Below are 17,315 nucleotides of genomic sequence, written 5' to 3'. Positions count from 1 at the left end.
CTCTCTTTCCTCATAGTGCTACAATTTCTCACCTACTATAGAATTCTGTTAAGAATTTCAAACACATATATATCTCAACGCAGCTGCACTCAGGCCTTCTGAAAAAGTCCCAGGTCTAAGTGGAAAGAAAATCCTCCTAGGCGAAATGTTCTTTCATGTAGAAGTCTGTGACATTCTAACTACATCACTACCGCTGACATTGCTACAGCTGATGAAACAGCTCCAGGTCCTGACCCTCCAAAGCTCTCCTAGAAGTAACAAAATCTTTATGCTCCTCCCACATGGCTTTTCCACAAGGAAGTCTTAAAACTAGAGCGAAGAGTAAAATACCACCACCTCTGTCGACAGTGCTAATAACCAATGCGCAGTTCCTTGTCTGCTATTGTCCTCCACTCTTTTAGGTTGGCCAACAGTAGGTTGAATCAATAAATGCGAACAAGTAAAGCGACATGCTTGAGAAGCTAATTGTTTAATGTGTGCTGTTGCAATCAACCTCAAGTTTCTTATTCAATCTGACAAATATTTCTTATAGGCTGCCTGAAAATATGCAGCAAAATTCAGACAAAACAGCTCTGTCCTCAGTCTTTTTTCTGCTGCATCCAAGCATTTTTATTTGTTTATTCTCTCCCTGTACTTTCTATTACAGGATAGAGAGGGCAAGCATCCTTCTGAGTGCAAAGTCAGTCAGTGAATACAAAGGAAGTGAAACTGCAAAAAAAAGCACATGGAGAGAAAGTTTCTCTTCAAAAAAAGCTAGCAATCTATTAAACAAGAGATAAGGCCTCAAAACAAAGGGCAGAAAAATTAAAACTGGATTTGAGAATGAGGGTTCGTAAGCTCAGACTCCCAGAGTGACTATCCATAGCTTTGGTCACTGTGCTCCACAACCAGAAACTCTCATCTCTTGCAAACGGGTAAATTCTTCATTCCATCAGCAGGATGGGTTGCCTGGCTTTCCCAGGAGGTGCTCTGTTTGGCACAGTCACTCTTTTAATCTGGTTTATCTTGTGTAACTTGGCACAATGTCACACTCTCTGCTTAAAAGAAAAGGCTTAGGACAAAAAAAATAACCTCCTGACATACCATAATACACAGCACCAGCTTGATACAGACACTATGTTCTCCACGGTCTTTCCCAGATATATTCTTCTGTGTGGTCTAAGGCTGCATGTTCAATACATCAGTGCATTTGATTGTCCATGGAAAAGTTAACAAGCCTGCCTCTCTGATTCTGTGGAAGAAAGTGACATCCCACCTGCACTAACACACTGTTCCAATGGAATTCCTCAGTGCAACAAACCAGAGGGAGACCAGAGTCGGTGGTCAGCACACAGCCCAACCAAAGCGATGAGCCTGTGCTCAGAGATTGCTCAATTTAAATGCACGGCAATGTAGGAGGGAGCAACCTATTCTCAAGAGGGACAATGGGGTGACAGAGGACACAAGAGAGACAACTCTATTACATGCTGACAGGTGGGCAGTATGACTGGCTATACGTGTTAAAAGACTAAATAATAATGCCCAGAAAAACTGAAGCAAACACTGTTAATTACAGATTGCTTACACTGTAGACCCTGTTTTCACAGTGTTCTTTAACGTTTATTCCCTACCTTTTTGATGACATGGCACATAGTATTTTTTTTTTTTGTTTGGGAAGGTAATTTTCTATCTAGACAGAAGTTAAGTTGGCACATGGAAAGAAATACTGAGGTAAGGAAAGTCTCTTCTAAACTTATTACTGAAGTTTTTTCTGTAGAATGTACTTTGTCTCCTTGCTGCACATATGCCTGTGTACTGAGAATAAGTGGTGACTTTTCACTGTGGCAAGCTACCCCTCCTAGCTATTTACTTTGGGGAAGGCAGTATGTACGATCCTTCTAGGCTCAGATGAGCTCCACAAGCAAATCAGCCTTCCTTTCCTAAATCAAGAAAGCAGTTGTTGTGTAATCAAGAAGGTCAACCATTTCCACACAGAGCCATGCTGTGGTATCCCGTGTTTCCATACAGCTGCTAGATGAGCACTCTTCTGAGTGTGCATCCTCGTTTGGCATGGAACATAACCCTGGCTTGCCCTTCACTTTATACCCCACGAGCAGGGATGTCCCATTCCTTACTTGGGCCAGACACAGTGTCCTTGAAAGCTCAGAACTGTAACTGAGACATTTGAAATATGCTGCACATTCCCAGTCCTCCCACAGACTTTTGCAGCTTTTAGCAGGAGAATGAGTTTGCTCCTTTTTTGTCCGGCTCTTTTTTTAAAACCCAAAACCCTATCCAACAAATTACAGTTGCATTCTTTCTCAATGTGGAGGGGTTGGTGGTTGTTTTTTTTCCTATATGAGTTTATCATGCCTCAGTGCCTTGCTTTACTCAGTATTAGCTGCACTTGCTCCATAGGCATGTCAAACATTCAACATACTGTAACCAAAGTGATACCTCCTCACGGGTCAGGGAGCTGGGTGTCAGTTCTGCATGGATCACGAAATAGGGTGCTCCTCCCATGGTAAACATCAGCTACATTAAATATTTCCACGTTATAAAACTGTCCTTCACACCCCGTGCATAAAGTGCCTCAGCATACAAAAGAAAAACAGCATCTTCTTTTGTGCTTAAATCAGGTCTTGCAGTTGTGTGTCAAGTAGTTCTTTTTGCATCTAATTTATCACACAGACCTGTTTCTTTTTAAGACAAGGAATAACATTTGCTGTAGACAGGAGTTGTGCACTGCTAGAATCAAGATAGCAGAAGCCTGTTTCTACCTATGTTTCAGAATAAATATGTAACTTCTGTTGTTTTTGCTCAAGTAGCCAGTTTCCTGGTAATTATAAAGTCTTGATACCCAATCACCGGCTGTTTAAGAAATACAAATATGAGAAAACAAGCTGTTGCCTAATTTTGCTGTACAGATGCAGAATTATCTAACAGAGTCCCTACCAGCTTCTGCAGCCTGGTTTCCTGATTCTGAAGTAATGGTACTTCCATCCCTCCCTTCAGGGGACTTATCCCTGGTAGAAAAAAAAATGCTGGGAGACATACCTAGATATGATCTGAATTCACCCACTTCATCTGTATGTTCCTTTTTCCTCATGTAATTCCTCCCCTCTGAGCTATTTTTGTCTTTTTTTTTTTTTAATTATTATTTAGCCTTTGGAAACTTTCTTTCTTTGCTCTAGTAGCCAATTCCTGCTAACATCATGATGCAGCTGGACCCAAGGACTCCAAGAAGGTTTAGCATCCTTTCCTTTTACAGGGTAGTGCACAACTGACTCGTTTGCAGAATGGCAGATATATTAAGATGAAGAATGTTGATGCTCTGCACTAATGAGTTGAGAATGCCAAAGGTTATTTATGTACATATAATATGTATTTATGTATTATTTATATTGCAGTAGAGGATCAGCCCTGAAGTCAGACATTTAACAAAATAAGTGAAACCACAAATAAGTCTCTGTCTCAGGGAAATCAGCATCTGAGGTGGCATCAAGGGAAACAGCTGAAAGTGCAGGCAAAGAGGCAGCTTGCAGGAGGCCGTAGGAGCAAGAGGAGATAGCACTGCATCAATAGATGTGCAACAGAAGAATCTTAACAGCTTCTGGGCTATTACAGGAAAGCAAACCAGCACTATCAAACCAGCACTATCAAAAGTGAATTTTGGCCAAAAATTCTAGATAAAGCAGTGCTAAGTATAGCAATAGTATGCTAAGTAATTATACAGAGGCAAGGTTGGCAACTGCTGCCTTACAGGAACCTAGTAGTCGGAAAGCATTAAAGTCTCTTATGAGTTTAATCAGACCTTTGTTGAGGCTACCATGGAAACGAAGGATATACTGAGAATTCATTTCCTAATACGTGGCCTGTAAATACTCTGAGTAGAGATAATTTGGTAGCTACATCTATTGGAAATGCAATCAGCACGAACTAAATAGGATGGAACACAGTAAATGTGGTATCATCAAAAGAGATTACAGTCAGGCTTTGTCTTTTGATCGTCCTGTGCTGACAGGACTGACTTATTTTCAGGCAGATACAGGGTGAATGATTTCATAAAAATTGCTCTGTTCATCCAACACAGATGAGTCCTTGGAAAATCATCTCATCTGGGAATGTGAAAGTAAGTGAGTCCATATAATACAGGATCTTTGCTGTGGGTGATACTGTAATGAGGCAGTATCTGAATACTTCCACAATCTCTCTAGGTATTAAGATAGGAAAGCACATACCTTGAACAGTGCGACACCTAATTTCTCTCCAGCCGCAAGCAGGTGTGTGCTGAAATACGGCATTCATGACAGTGAATACCCGATGGAATGCAAGAACAACTGCTCTAAGATGACACTCATTGATACAAGGGCTATGAAGGCTACTAGCAGAAATAAACTGTTGCTTACATTTCAAGAAACAATTTAAGTGTGTGAGCTTCAGTCCTTGGGATGTTTATATCTACCGGGTCTCTGGTTTTACTGGGAACGGGGGATATATGGATAAGCAGGGGAAAGTTCTGCTGACTTTTCATTAACTCAGGGCCAAATTTTTTTGACCTGCACAATTTTTGACAATGAAAAGTCAACAATTTAGAAAACATCTGCACTCCCATGAACTTGCCACCAAAAAAAGCCTGTTTCTTCTTTGCAGCCAGCAAACTCCACAGATGCAGGAAATTGCTCCGTGCACTCCACAAAGGGCTGTGCTGTCTTCCAGCCACTGCTGAGTACGCCTGAGGATTTTCTGTCCACCTCCTGGTGCACTCATGAAGAAGCCAGAAGCTTTGTATGTCCTCATGTGGTCAGAAAGCTTAATTCTAAGGAAGAAAAGCATGGTTCTCATCTCCCACTTTGGATGGCAATGTTGACAATCCATAATTCTGGGCGGAAAGAAGGTAAAAGCTGAACACAAAGCTGGCAAAGCTGTACGGGCAGGCTGTGAATGACAGAGGCTATGTGATGGAGACATATGACACCAAAAGAGAAGACTGAACTCTTTATGACTCCACTAATAGTTTTGCGAAAGGCATAGTTTTTGCTTTACTTCAGATTCTTCAGCTGTTATAACAAAGTTGATATTAAGATGTTTTGCTCTAAACTCTAAGATTTAAACCTATATTAACTTTACTCATAAAGAAACAACAGGCAGGTCTCCCAGTAATAACTTACATCCCTCCATTTATTTATTATCTCATTTGTAATGCAAGTTGGAAGTCAACTTCACATAATGACTTCATCTCAGGCCCCCTTATTATGTGATCTTAAGTAAATCAATTTTCTATTTGTTTCTCTCTGGAGATCCTTGAATAATTTTCCTCAAGAGTGCTGCAATCATACTTACAATTTTTTCTGCTGGGTCAAAAGCAAGAATGTGGTCATATAAATTACATCTTTGCAAAAGTTTTTCTTCAACCTCCTTTTTGTCCTGACTGAGTTGTAGCTTGAAATTAAGTTTCTAAGTAAGCTAAATCAAATAGGAGATCAATTCGTTTATGAATAAGTGTATCTACAGTGATTAATGAATTCAAATGTTTCCAAGTATCCCTCACTCACCTGAAGGGTTAAAATATTCTTTGTTTTATGATGAGCCATCTTTATATATATATATATAAACATTCACCTTTATATATATATAAAACATTCATCATATTTTCCCTTCTCCTTGCTCTCTGGAGTAATGTTAGATTATAAAGTATCATTAAAAGCAATTCCTCAAAACATCCCATTACATCCTTTCCTCTGCCATGCACTATAACTCATATTCTCATAGTGTAACTCCTTTTTTTTTTGTGAATTCTCGCAAGACTGCAAAATGAGATCTTGAATGTCTTTTCAAAAATGCAAAATATAAGCTACTCATATATTTTAACGTCACTATGAGGTAAGCTGTATACACGCAATGTCATCAATTCTTTGCTACAGTTCATACACACACTTATCACATGGTATATGAGAACAAACACCTGGTAAAGCACATATTGAAGCTGCTAGAGCAGAGCAGCTCAGCTACATAGGGTCTGGTGCCAATTGCTCCTCTACGATTTGGGTCTACAGGGAGCATTCTTTCATTGCCAGCTCCCTCATTTCAAACTCCCCTCACACTCAGCCTGGGATGACTTGTTTAGAAGTTCAATGATTTCATGCTCAGTATAAGTCGTTCAGTCTTTTCCCCATTGAACCACAGTGTGGGAAAGGTGGTTCAGGAATTTGAGCCGGGAGAGCTGTACTTACAATACGTTTGTTTTGGCAGAATCTCCAAAACTCTCCTATATTAAGATATCTTCTAAAAGAAGTGCCGAATGCGCTCGGGAAGCAAGCTGTTCTCTGCAGTGGTGGGATCTCTGGGGCAGAGGTTGGCAGCCCTCCAGGAATGGTATACCAGACTGACTTTTGCTTTCTCATCTTCAGAAGTTTAACATATGGGACAAAAATAACCAAGAGTGAGTGGGAGAAGGGAGATACTCCCTCTCGGGTGTCTGGGTAAACAGCCACCTTACCAGCAGTACCCTTCCTCCACGCTACCAGCTGAGGGATGCGGATTCCACAAATGGTATTTCTCAAAATACTCCATTTCTCAGCTCCCAGAGCTATGCTCATCCACTGCTGTGTCTTTCAAAATCTGTCCACATACTTCATGCAGCACATGTGCTCTCATCTGCTGGTCTTTTCTCTAGTACACTGGGAACCCTTACAGATAGAGGCAGTGCAATTTCATTTATGCTGCAACTTCCCACATCATTTCTGACATCTGGAAAACTCTGGTTTTAAAACTCACTGGCCTCGTTTTTCTCAAGCATTACAGTTGCTCCAGGCAGTGCAAAACACTGGTCATCTTCAAGGCCTCTTAGAGACCTCATAAGAAACAAGGGACTTAATAAACTTGGCTCAACCTATCCGTCATATCTTCATTTCAACAGAGAATTCTACAGCAGAAATTACAGAGCCAAGAGCTGTTATCTCATTCCTAACACATACATGTGTATTTGAGCATATTACACTGAATTCCCTATCACCAAATACTGGCTTTATTAGATTTTATTTTTTATTGCTGCATACTTTTTCTGTACTTACATAATATTTCTGTTTGTTTGTTTTACTGACAGGAGCTACAGAAACAGTAAACACCAGGTTCTGGTACATGAGATGGTGCTCTGGATTTCAGTATTGCGAGGGAGAACTGAAGCTTCTCGTTCTGCTATAATCTAAAGGCCACAGGTCTGTCCCTTTGGAAAAATGAAGTTGGTAAGAACCTGACGTTCCATTTCTCCATGTGTTGAACACCCAGTTGAGAAAAGATAACATACTTGTTCTCTGGAGAGGACTTTCTCTGGAGGAGAGTTTTCCTCTGAACCCCAAAGGCCATGGCTGGCTGAGAAATGCAGATCTGAGAGAGATACACTGTGATCAAGAAAATAATTTCTGATCACGAGGATCTGCCCTGTTTACCTACAGGGTATCTCATTAGGAACCATCACAAGAGTAGATGCTGCTGTACTGCCCTGTAGCCTTTACGTGGCAGTAGAGCCCAGCTCTGCTTCAGGCCACCAGAACAGGGAGCCACAGGCACCTAGTCGAAGTCTAGTAGCAGAATGACTTCAAGGCTACACTATGGAGAGGTTACAGATCACCATTTTAAGCACCAAATCAGTAAAAGAGAGACAGCCTATATTATGGTATTAAATAATGGTGCCAAAAGCTTCAGGTCCTTCTACAAAGGATTCCAATATTAGCAGGAGTAGAAGGTAGCCAATGCCAACCAGGGAGCAAATAGGTCCCTAGTGACTATAAGGAAGGCATGTAGGGCAAACATCCTCCAAAAATCTCAGTATTTGACGGAGTTAGGTAACTTAGACAGCTCGATAAGACTATGGAAGACAAGCCATTGAGCCTACCTACTTGTTTACTCCACCATGTAATTCCTATTTCCTTCTCTCAACACAACATAGGATTTGTAGCTTCCAAAAATACTTGAAAAAACTAATTTCCAGACTGCACTAAGGAAACAAAGCTGTATGTCCAACTGCAGCTTTATATACATAACCATTATTAACTTCTTACCCAAGTCTGTGCCTGAACTTGCAGTCATGTCACCAGAGCCAGATCAAGTCAAATGCTGACACCTATTCTACATAGAGACAGAAGTGAAGTACAGGCCAATTTTTCTTTGACTGTGTTTTTTTTGCCTGAAAAGCCACTGGCCAGAAAAGCCTCTTGGCAAAAGTTACTGATCCAGCCTACAGTAACATTTGGCTTCAGCATCATCTTGAGCCCCCAAAGAATGTTACAGCGCAGGCACTGGCTAAGGAACAGCAGCTGCTAAGAGAAAAGCATTGCCATGATCTGCATTAGGCAAACCTTTCCAAATATTCTTTCTAAGTGAGTAAATAGTAAGAGAATTTTTATATTAAGTAGTAAACAAATAAAAAATGCTTTCAAATTCATATCAGCTAAACTAGCTGCCACATTTGTATAAAGTAAATAACATAGCTTAACTTTGCACTTACTCAGTTACTACACTTACAGCACTATCTATTTCTTTAGACATCAAAAAAATTATCACAGAAGCTGATGTTTTGAAACATAATGGTTTCAGGATCCCTTCCTGTATAAAAAGAAGCAGCCAGTAAATTTTAAACTTTTTGTTTTAAAGAATTAGACTAAATTCCCAATGTAGGCTGAAGTATAAAATAACAAAATCATAGAATCATTTAGGTTGGAAAAGACCTTTAAGATCATCAAGTTCAATTGAAAATCTAACACTGCCAAGCCCACCACTAAACCATGTCCCTAAGCACCACATCTACATGTCTTTAAATATCTCCAGGGATGGGACTCAAACACTGCCCTAGGCAGCCTGTTCCAGTGCTTGACAATTCTTTCAGCAAAGCAGTATTTCTCAATATTGAACTTAAACCTTCCGTGGTGCAACTTGAGGCCATTTGCTCTCATCCTATCGCTTGTTACTTGGGAGAAGAGACCAACACCCACCTCCCTACAACCTCCTTTGAGGTAATTTTAGAGAGCAATAACGTCTCCCCTCACTCTTCTTTCCTCCAGACTAAACAGTACCAATTCCCTCAGCTGCTCCTAGCAAGACTTGTGCTCCAGCCCCTTCACCAACTCTCTTGCCCTTCTCTGGACACGCTCCAGCATCTCAATGTCTTTCTTATACTAAGGAGCCCAAAAGTGAACACAGGATTTGAGGTGTGGCCTCACCGGTACCAAGTACAGAGAGAGGAACACCTCCCCAGTCCTGTTGGCGACACTATTTCTGATACTGTGATCACTGTCTACCTCAAAAATCAATAACAATAATAAACCGAGGGCCATACCAGGCTAGGAAGTTTTCTCTTAACATCTTTCACCCCGGTGACTTCCTTAGGAAGTGGTCTGGTTTGCATATTGGGTCTTCTATTCCCTTCAGGAGGGAGTTTCCTATGACAAAGACTCATCTTTTTTTTTTTTCCCTTATGGAAGCAGTTTTGATGCAGGGCATAGTCTGACTTAATCTTGGTGACATCTTCAAGCTAGATGAGCCATCATCCTCACTGTTCAGTTGCAATTGCAGAGCCTCTACCTGTTATGGAAGGGCATCTGGAAAGGTCAGGTGGTTAGAGAGGAGATAATCTAATTATCTTAAACCCCAAAATGCATCAGGAATATTTAAGAAAAAGAAAGTAGCTTCCATAAACTCAGAGTCAATTTTATTTAGAATATAAAAACCATAGAAACCATGTTTTCAGAATTATAGTACTGAAAAATTCTGTTACAACAGTAATGGATTAATAATAATAATAATAATAATAATAATAATAATGAACTGAGAAAGCAGGTAAGGATTTAAAATGTCACTATCTGACATTTTCCATAATATAAGAGTGTAAGTTGAAGGTGATATTAGTGGCAGCAATGATTCTGAGTCTTCAAAGAAAGTTCATTAAACAATCTTCGATGACATCTGAATTCATGCAAAAGCAAAAGCACGGATGGAGATTTGGACAACTTTCAAGATGTCAGACTTCCAGTTAGGAAAACCTACCAAGAATAGACAGAAAAGGATCTTCAATCAGAGTTGGAGTAGAAGATTTGTTTGCAGATGTTAATTGAAATAAATTGTGCAAAAAAAAACAAGGAAGGGGAATGTTCTTCTAGAAGTGAATTACTTATTGTTGAAAGACTGTGCATTCACTTTGTTTTGGGCCTTTTCCAAGAAGATGTGCCAAATACGATAAAAGCATTGAAACTGGGTAACAGCTAGGATCAAATAATCATCATATGATCAGAGAAGAGATGCTGAAGTATTAAGCACAGCAAAACAACAAGAGAAACAAAGGTTTCTACCTGAAGCAAATCTGAATCTGAAGATAGGATAACCAGAAAGAAATCTGACTTGTAAGTTTGTAACCTGCAGTAATAGAGAGTATGAGTCATGCGACCAAGAAAGAAACAGACTTCACATCTTGCATGGGAAATATATAGAAAGGGATAACAAAAATCAGGACAGAAACACTGCACTGTATCTTAAATTTGAAGAAGATGATCTGATATAGCTATTCAACCCAGTTGGCTGGGGAACTTGGTGACTTGCTGAGGAGTCGTGCTATACAGCAAGCAAGGTAGGAACTAGAAGACTTGCCATAAGCCATAAGCCCCCAAAATACTGTTAAGCTTTCCAGTTTTAACAGCAAGGACATTTTCAGAGCAGCGAGAGAGATCTGAATTGATAGTATAATTCTAAGTCTCCTAAGAAGAGACTCTTTCATCAATAATAAGCAATCCTTTGCACTCAGTTTCTTACTTTTCCTCTCAGCAACACAGTTTGCGTCCTTATTATTCATATATATCATTACAATGCTTTGCCCCTTTCCTAAAGCAGGACCTTATGTACCATTTCACTGAACAAATCTCTTCCTTTTAAGGTAGCAGGTAGCAACTGAAATCAAGAAGCAGCAACACCAACTCAGAGAACTCCTAGGCTATCAGAGAGGCACATGATGTCTCCTTTCGCATCCATCCCCAAACAGACATCTTAGTTTACAAATGGCAAACGTAGCTCAAGCAGATGTCTTTAGGTGCACAGTCAAATATGCATGTTTTTAACAGAACTGCCCTGGAGAGTCACAGCTTGGAGGTCTGAGGACCTCGGATTGCACACCCACAAACCAGACAACTTCAGGAATAGTATTTTTAACTGTTTAAAAACACTAGGCAGAAATCAGATGGTTTTTAATGTAATGTGTGAAGAGCTTCTAGGAGCTTATATATCAAGGAATTATTATGCAGATCTCACAACCACGATTCAACGCATAACTGGCAGCATCTACAGAGTGAATCCAAGGTTTCTGAGGGGAGAGGGGAGTTTTTCAAATTTATCAGGATGGTCTGGACATACAGGAACTTTCTCTGCCGACATTTATCATTTCACTTTCCTTTAAATGAGATTGGTGAACTCTTTGACTAACGGGATGAAACAGATATATGTTACAAAAGGTTTAACAAGGAATTCTCTATGATTTTCCAGTTGTGTCAGCACGAGTCTGACTGCATCCAGCAAGATGCAGCTCAAACACAATCCAGAACTTCTACAGTTGGCTGCACGGTGCCTTCCACAACCATCAGCCCCTGGCGCCTGACTCTCAGCTCGTAACAGGCTCTCTGCCATAATGATTGATAGATGCTGCTGTCTTATTCTGCAGCTGCAAGAGAGGCAGCATCAGTCAAACCAGCCCGTGGCCTCTGGCAGCAGCCCCTGTAGTACCAGAAACAACAGCTGAGCACACCCACTCTTCATCCAGATAAGGTGTAGTACATACAGCTTATGCCTTCAAATATAAGATTAGAGAAGTAACTGAAGAGCTCACTTCTTCAGTTATACACAAATCACTTCCTTCACTTTGTGTTATATCTGGAGCACTCTGTGAAGAGATTTGCATTCCACTCATTTCGAATGAGATTTTGCCCTTTCATTCAGGTCTAAAATTAATTTTATCTTCCCTTAATCAGTGCTTCTATTTAGGACATAATGATGTTCCCAACTTGCTGTACTTCAAATTAAATATTTTTCTTATGGCATTCACAGAACTAGAACCAATACAATAAAATCCAGCTGTGCTACAGAACCCCATACTGGAGGGGTGAACAGGAACCTCTGGAGATTGCTTGGGACCATGTCTGGTGGGTTTTCTAATAGCTCCAAGGATGGAGACTCCACATGTGCCAGTGCTTAACTGCACTAAGAATAAAAGAGTTGTTTCTCATGCTTAAATGGAATTTTTCATATTTCAGTTTGTGCCTACTGCATCCTGTCACTGAGCAAGACTGAAAAGAGTCTGGCTCCATCTTCTTTATGTCCTCATCAAGTACTTATAAGTCCCCCCTGCGCCTTCTCTTGTCCAGGCTGCTCTCACAGCCTCTCCTCACATTTCAGAGACTCTATTCCTTAACCATGCTTGTGGTCTTTTGCTAGACTTGATCCAGTATGTCGATCTCTCTCTTGTACTGTGGAGCCCAGCACTGGATCCAGCACTCCAGTTGTGCCTCATGAGCACTGAGTAGAGGGAAAGGATTATCCTTCTTGACCTGCTGGCAGCCTTCCTCCTGGCGCAGCTGTTGGTCTTATTTGCCGTAAGAGCATCTTGCTAGCTCAGGTTTACCTCGTTGACCACCACCACTTTGCTGCCAAGCTGCTTTCCATCCAGTGAGCATCCAGTCTATCCAGGTGCATGAAGTTATTCCAGGTGCAGGACTTCACATTTCCCTTTGTCAAACTTCACTAGATTCCTGCTTGCCCACTCCTCCAGCCTGTCCAGATTCCTCTGAATGGCGTTACTCCTATTTGGTGTATCACCCACTCCTCTGAATTTGGTACCACCTGCAAATGTGCCTCACCAGAAAGGTCACTAATGAGGCTATTAAGAAGTACTGGGGCCAGTATTTATGCCTAGAGTACTCCACTAGACACTGGTGTATAGCTGGATTTTGTGCTGCCAATCATAACTCTCTCAGCTCAACACTTGAGCCAATTTTCAGTCCACTTCAATGTCCATTTATCTAATCCATATTTTACTGGTTTGTCAATAAGGGTGTTACGAGAGACACTGTCAAAAGCTTTACTGAAGTCAAGGCATACAACATCCACTGCTCCTTCCTCAAGCCGCAAGTCTGTCATCTCATTGTAGAAGGCCATTAGGTCAATCAAGTACAGACTGACCAACCTAACAAGAGGACTTCATCATCCTTCATATATTCAAAACCAGTTTCCACATTATTTGCTTCACAACATTCTCAGAGACTGAGGTGAGGCTGACTGGCTTGTAGTTTCACAGATCATGTTTCTTGTCATTCCTAAAGACAGGAATGAATCTTGCTTTCTTTCAGTCCTCAGGAACCTCCCCTGATTGCCACAACCTTTCAGAGAATTGAGAGTGGCCTAACAATGACATTGACCAATGATGCACTCCATCATGTCCCATGGATTTGTACATGTTCATTTTGATCAAATGTTCCATGTCCTGATTCTCCTTCTGGAGGGTAGGGTTTTCATTGTAGAAGGCTTTTCCACTGGTCTATGGGGCCTTGGATTCCTGAACACAAATCTCACCAGTAAACACAGACGCAAAGAAGACACTGAGTACCTTGGCCTTTTCCATGCCCTTTGTCATCCACTTCTATGCCTCATTTAGCAATGGGCCCACATTTTCCCTACTCTTCCTTTTGCTGGTGATGTGCCTATAGAAGCCCTTCTTGTTGCCCTTCACATTTATTGCCAGATTCAATTCCAGACGTACTTTGGCTTTGTTACTCCAGCCCTGCGCGCCTGGATGGCATCTCTGTAATCGTACCACAAATATTTCCCATGTACAGCTACTACATGAGTTTACAACAAAATTCTTTTTAAAAATGCAAAGAACAGAACCAGACATTTCAAATTTTCATTCCAATTCTGTGGTCTTCAGTTCTACTTACCCGATCTGTAGCGTTCATCCCGTGACCCTGAGGACCTACGACGGTGATATCGAGAGGAAGAGGACGGAGTAACAGGAGTTCGACGTTCTTGTGGTAATGCCTGGTCCACCCCTGCATTAATGAAAAAAACAATAGCTCATTCTGATTGAATTTCAGAAGCTTAATGGTGAGGAGGAGTTCAGTGTACACTAGAAGTAGAAAATGAACATTCAGTGGCTAAGCCATGTCATGTCAGTTGGTTACAGTATTTGCCTCTGGTCAGCTTTTCTGTTTTGGTTACTTTCCTGGTTCTCTCTAAGACAACCTTTTTCCAGGATCACAGACTATGTAAGAAGAGCATATAGACAGTAAGTGTGGTGATTATTTATTTATTTATTCAGACGGGTGACCTTTCATAAAGTAGTATTCAGAAAATATTTTAATGTGCTAATAAGGATGGACCCCCATGCGATGGATCTTGGAGCCTTCCTGAATATTGGTTATATCCAGTTCCTAACAAGACTTAGCCAGCGCATGCTATCCAAAACCTCATGCGATTGGATGATATCAGCTGGTGACAACACAATACTAATCTATGGAAACTAGATACTCTGTGGGAAACAAGCTATATTATTATATATAGTCATTTTCAACTACTAAAGGCTGGAAAGTAAAAAATAACTGCACCAAACCAGGCTGAAAATAGTAATCTGTTCCAGCAAAACAACAAAAGTAACTCAGCCTTTCAATACACATATCTGCAGCATCTCAGTATGCCACCCCTAAACATCCAGTATTTAAGACAGAAACCTTGTATTCATCCCTTTCTCATACTGAATTTGTTTTGTTTTTTTTAAATAGGTATTTTCTTGAAGGCTCTTTCAACAACAGTAGTGGTGTAACATTGTATATAAACACTTCTAGAAACTAATGTTCCTTGACAACTTCCAGACAAGAGTGAAGTGAATTACTTAAGCAGGAAAATTCAAACAAACAAAAAGAAAAGAAAGCACACCTGCATCTGTAATACTGACATAATATATTACCCATCTCTTTCCCAAAGAAGATCCTGAGCAGATAAGCCCAGTAAGTGATGCATTCAGCTTAGAGTTAATAAAGCACAGAGCCTCAGGCACTGTGATACACAGGGGCGAAAACCCAGGAGTACTTTAAGAAATGAGATTAATTATTTCCTGTTATTTTTTTGCCTTTAAAAAGTAGATTCACACTCTGTAACTGTGAGGAGAGAAGTAAAACCGGCCTCTTGAATCTAGAGTTTATAGTAGGACAGATCTGTTAAAATTATATAATTAAATCGTTAAGTATGCAAATGGATTACTAATAAAATTGAAATTGGATTCAACAAAACAAAGCTTAGGAATATGTTCACATTTTGTTGATTAAAAAATAAATGTAAAAACTCTCCACTGCTATTTCTAAACTATCCAATGCCTGGTTATTGGAGAGTGAGTTTTCACATTTGTGGAAACAAGAATTCTTATGTAGAATACGGAACAACTGAAAATGCTATGTTGGTTTCACTCAGTCTCCATTATGCTTCCATGGACTCTTTGGAAAAAAAAAAAAAAAAGCATCTTATAAAAAAAGTTGGCATTGTACACCTCTTTGTTCGTGAAAACGAAATTAACTCAAAATACTGCTTCTCTCTTCAATCTTTGGATTATCAGCAGTGTCAGGTATGCTTTGATTTTGTGGAGAAGTGGCTGGTTGGCTACAAAACATACTTGGAGTAAAATCTCATAAGTGCATAAAAGTGTGAATCCATCAATTTTCATCTACAGTTAGATTGTGATTAATAATTCATAGTCTTAAATAAAACACAGCATCTTCATTTAACTGCTGTGTCTCCACACTACGGTACTTTGTAACTTCACTTGCCCTCAAGCCTGTAAGGTGGGTGAGCCTGCCTTATTAGGAGAAATATTTTTTCCTCATTTGTATATTTAGAGAATTTCCTTCTTTATCAGCTCAACCCAAGAATCAGGAGTATCAATTTAACAGTAAAATTCATTTCGTTTGAAAATTTTCAAAAAAATTATGTTTCAGCATTCAGGAGATGCTAACCACCATTACTCATCTCAGTCCCCATCCACACATCAGGAATGAAATACTTCGTGGAAATCACACGTTTACAAAAATGCCAAAGAAAACCACACCCCAAAATCATGCACCCAAAATTGCTGCTGTGTGACACAGGTTTTGTGAAGAAAGCAGTGCCACAACTTCCCATGGGAAAAGACTCGTGTAGGGCAACAGCATGCGGAGAAGAACAAACAAAAATAATTGAGGCTTTGCTACTAAGTGCAGCATCATGATTGAACAGGGAAAAGAGATTAAATGCATTTTTCCAAGAACAAAACCAGATGCAATAAGCTTTAGAAACACGGAGGGAAATTAAATTGTGAGGAAAAGCATGAGTTTCAGAGGTGTGCAGCTGCTGCGGGGAGACCTTTCAGGTAGACCTGAATGCATTCAAACCTGTGGTCTCCTTCCTCTGGCCATGTGGTTGTGAGGTACCTCAGGTGTCTCAGGCTCTTCTTCTGCAGCAGTGGGAACTGAACACCGCTCTTTTTCAATGTGTAAGAAAGACAGTGCCTGTAAACTAACCTCAATCACTGACTCTGCCATTGTAGAAGACAGCGGGACATCCATGGCAGCATGGCCACCCATGGCATCCCTCAGCACTACAAAGGTCTCCTCCCTCCTCTGGTCCACTACAGAGATTATGCTGCTACTTGTTGTTATTACAGACACAGAAATATCTCACCTAATCTTAAAATTCAAAAACTTTAACTAGTTTATTTCCCTCTTACTTTGTATATGTGTGTTTGTTCTTTTAAGTAGGCCTCTTCTGACACAATGGAGTTTCTTCATACAGTTAGGAAAGAAAGAGCCCCATCGTCCTCTAGTAGTCATTTAAGGCCATAGCAAACTAAATATTAAAATATCTTCTGCTTTTATGAGGTCTGGGGATCATTTGATGGCTTTACTTCCCACCTTTCCGTGAGTATAAAAACAATGAATAAACCTCCACCCAAGTACAGAGCAGGACATGTGAACTTGGTTCACCAATAGCACTGCTTTACATGAGGAAGTTAATTCTGCACTGAAACACAGCTCTCCATCAGCCATCTGTGGGGAGAACTCTCTTCACACTAAATTCCTTTAACATGAGAAAACACAAAGCATCATCCTACTTTGGAGAGACAGTAAAACACCTGATGAGGGTTCCTTACTGAAGGGGCTGGAGCAGGAATTAGCTGGCACTGTCTGAGCTCACACCTTCACTTCCCAAGTACCCGCTCCCTTGCACAGCACCGATGATTGTGTGACACCGAGTACACAATAGCGAAAACCTACATGCTGCCA

The 17,315-nt window shown here is 40.4% G+C and overlaps 1 protein-coding gene across 5 annotated transcripts in view; it reads right to left on the bottom strand.

The window, feature by feature from the left end:
• DIP2C (disco interacting protein 2 homolog C) overlaps nucleotides 1–17,315 on the bottom strand; it is a 326,524-nt gene that overhangs the window by 124,818 nt on the left and 184,391 nt on the right. For all 5 annotated transcript variants that reach the window (XM_054058185.1, XM_054058186.1, XM_054058183.1 and 2 more), the window contains one exon: nucleotides 13,947–14,057. In XM_054058185.1, the coding sequence (XP_053914160.1) occupies nucleotides 13,947–14,057 (111 nt within the window). The remainder of the gene's footprint in view (nucleotides 1–13,946; nucleotides 14,058–17,315) is intronic.

Source organism: Cuculus canorus, chromosome 2, assembly GCF_017976375.1.
Source record: "Cuculus canorus isolate bCucCan1 chromosome 2, bCucCan1.pri, whole genome shotgun sequence".
Lineage (NCBI taxonomy): Eukaryota > Metazoa > Chordata > Aves > Cuculiformes > Cuculidae > Cuculus > Cuculus canorus.
This window is presented reverse-complemented; position numbering and strand designations above follow the sequence as displayed.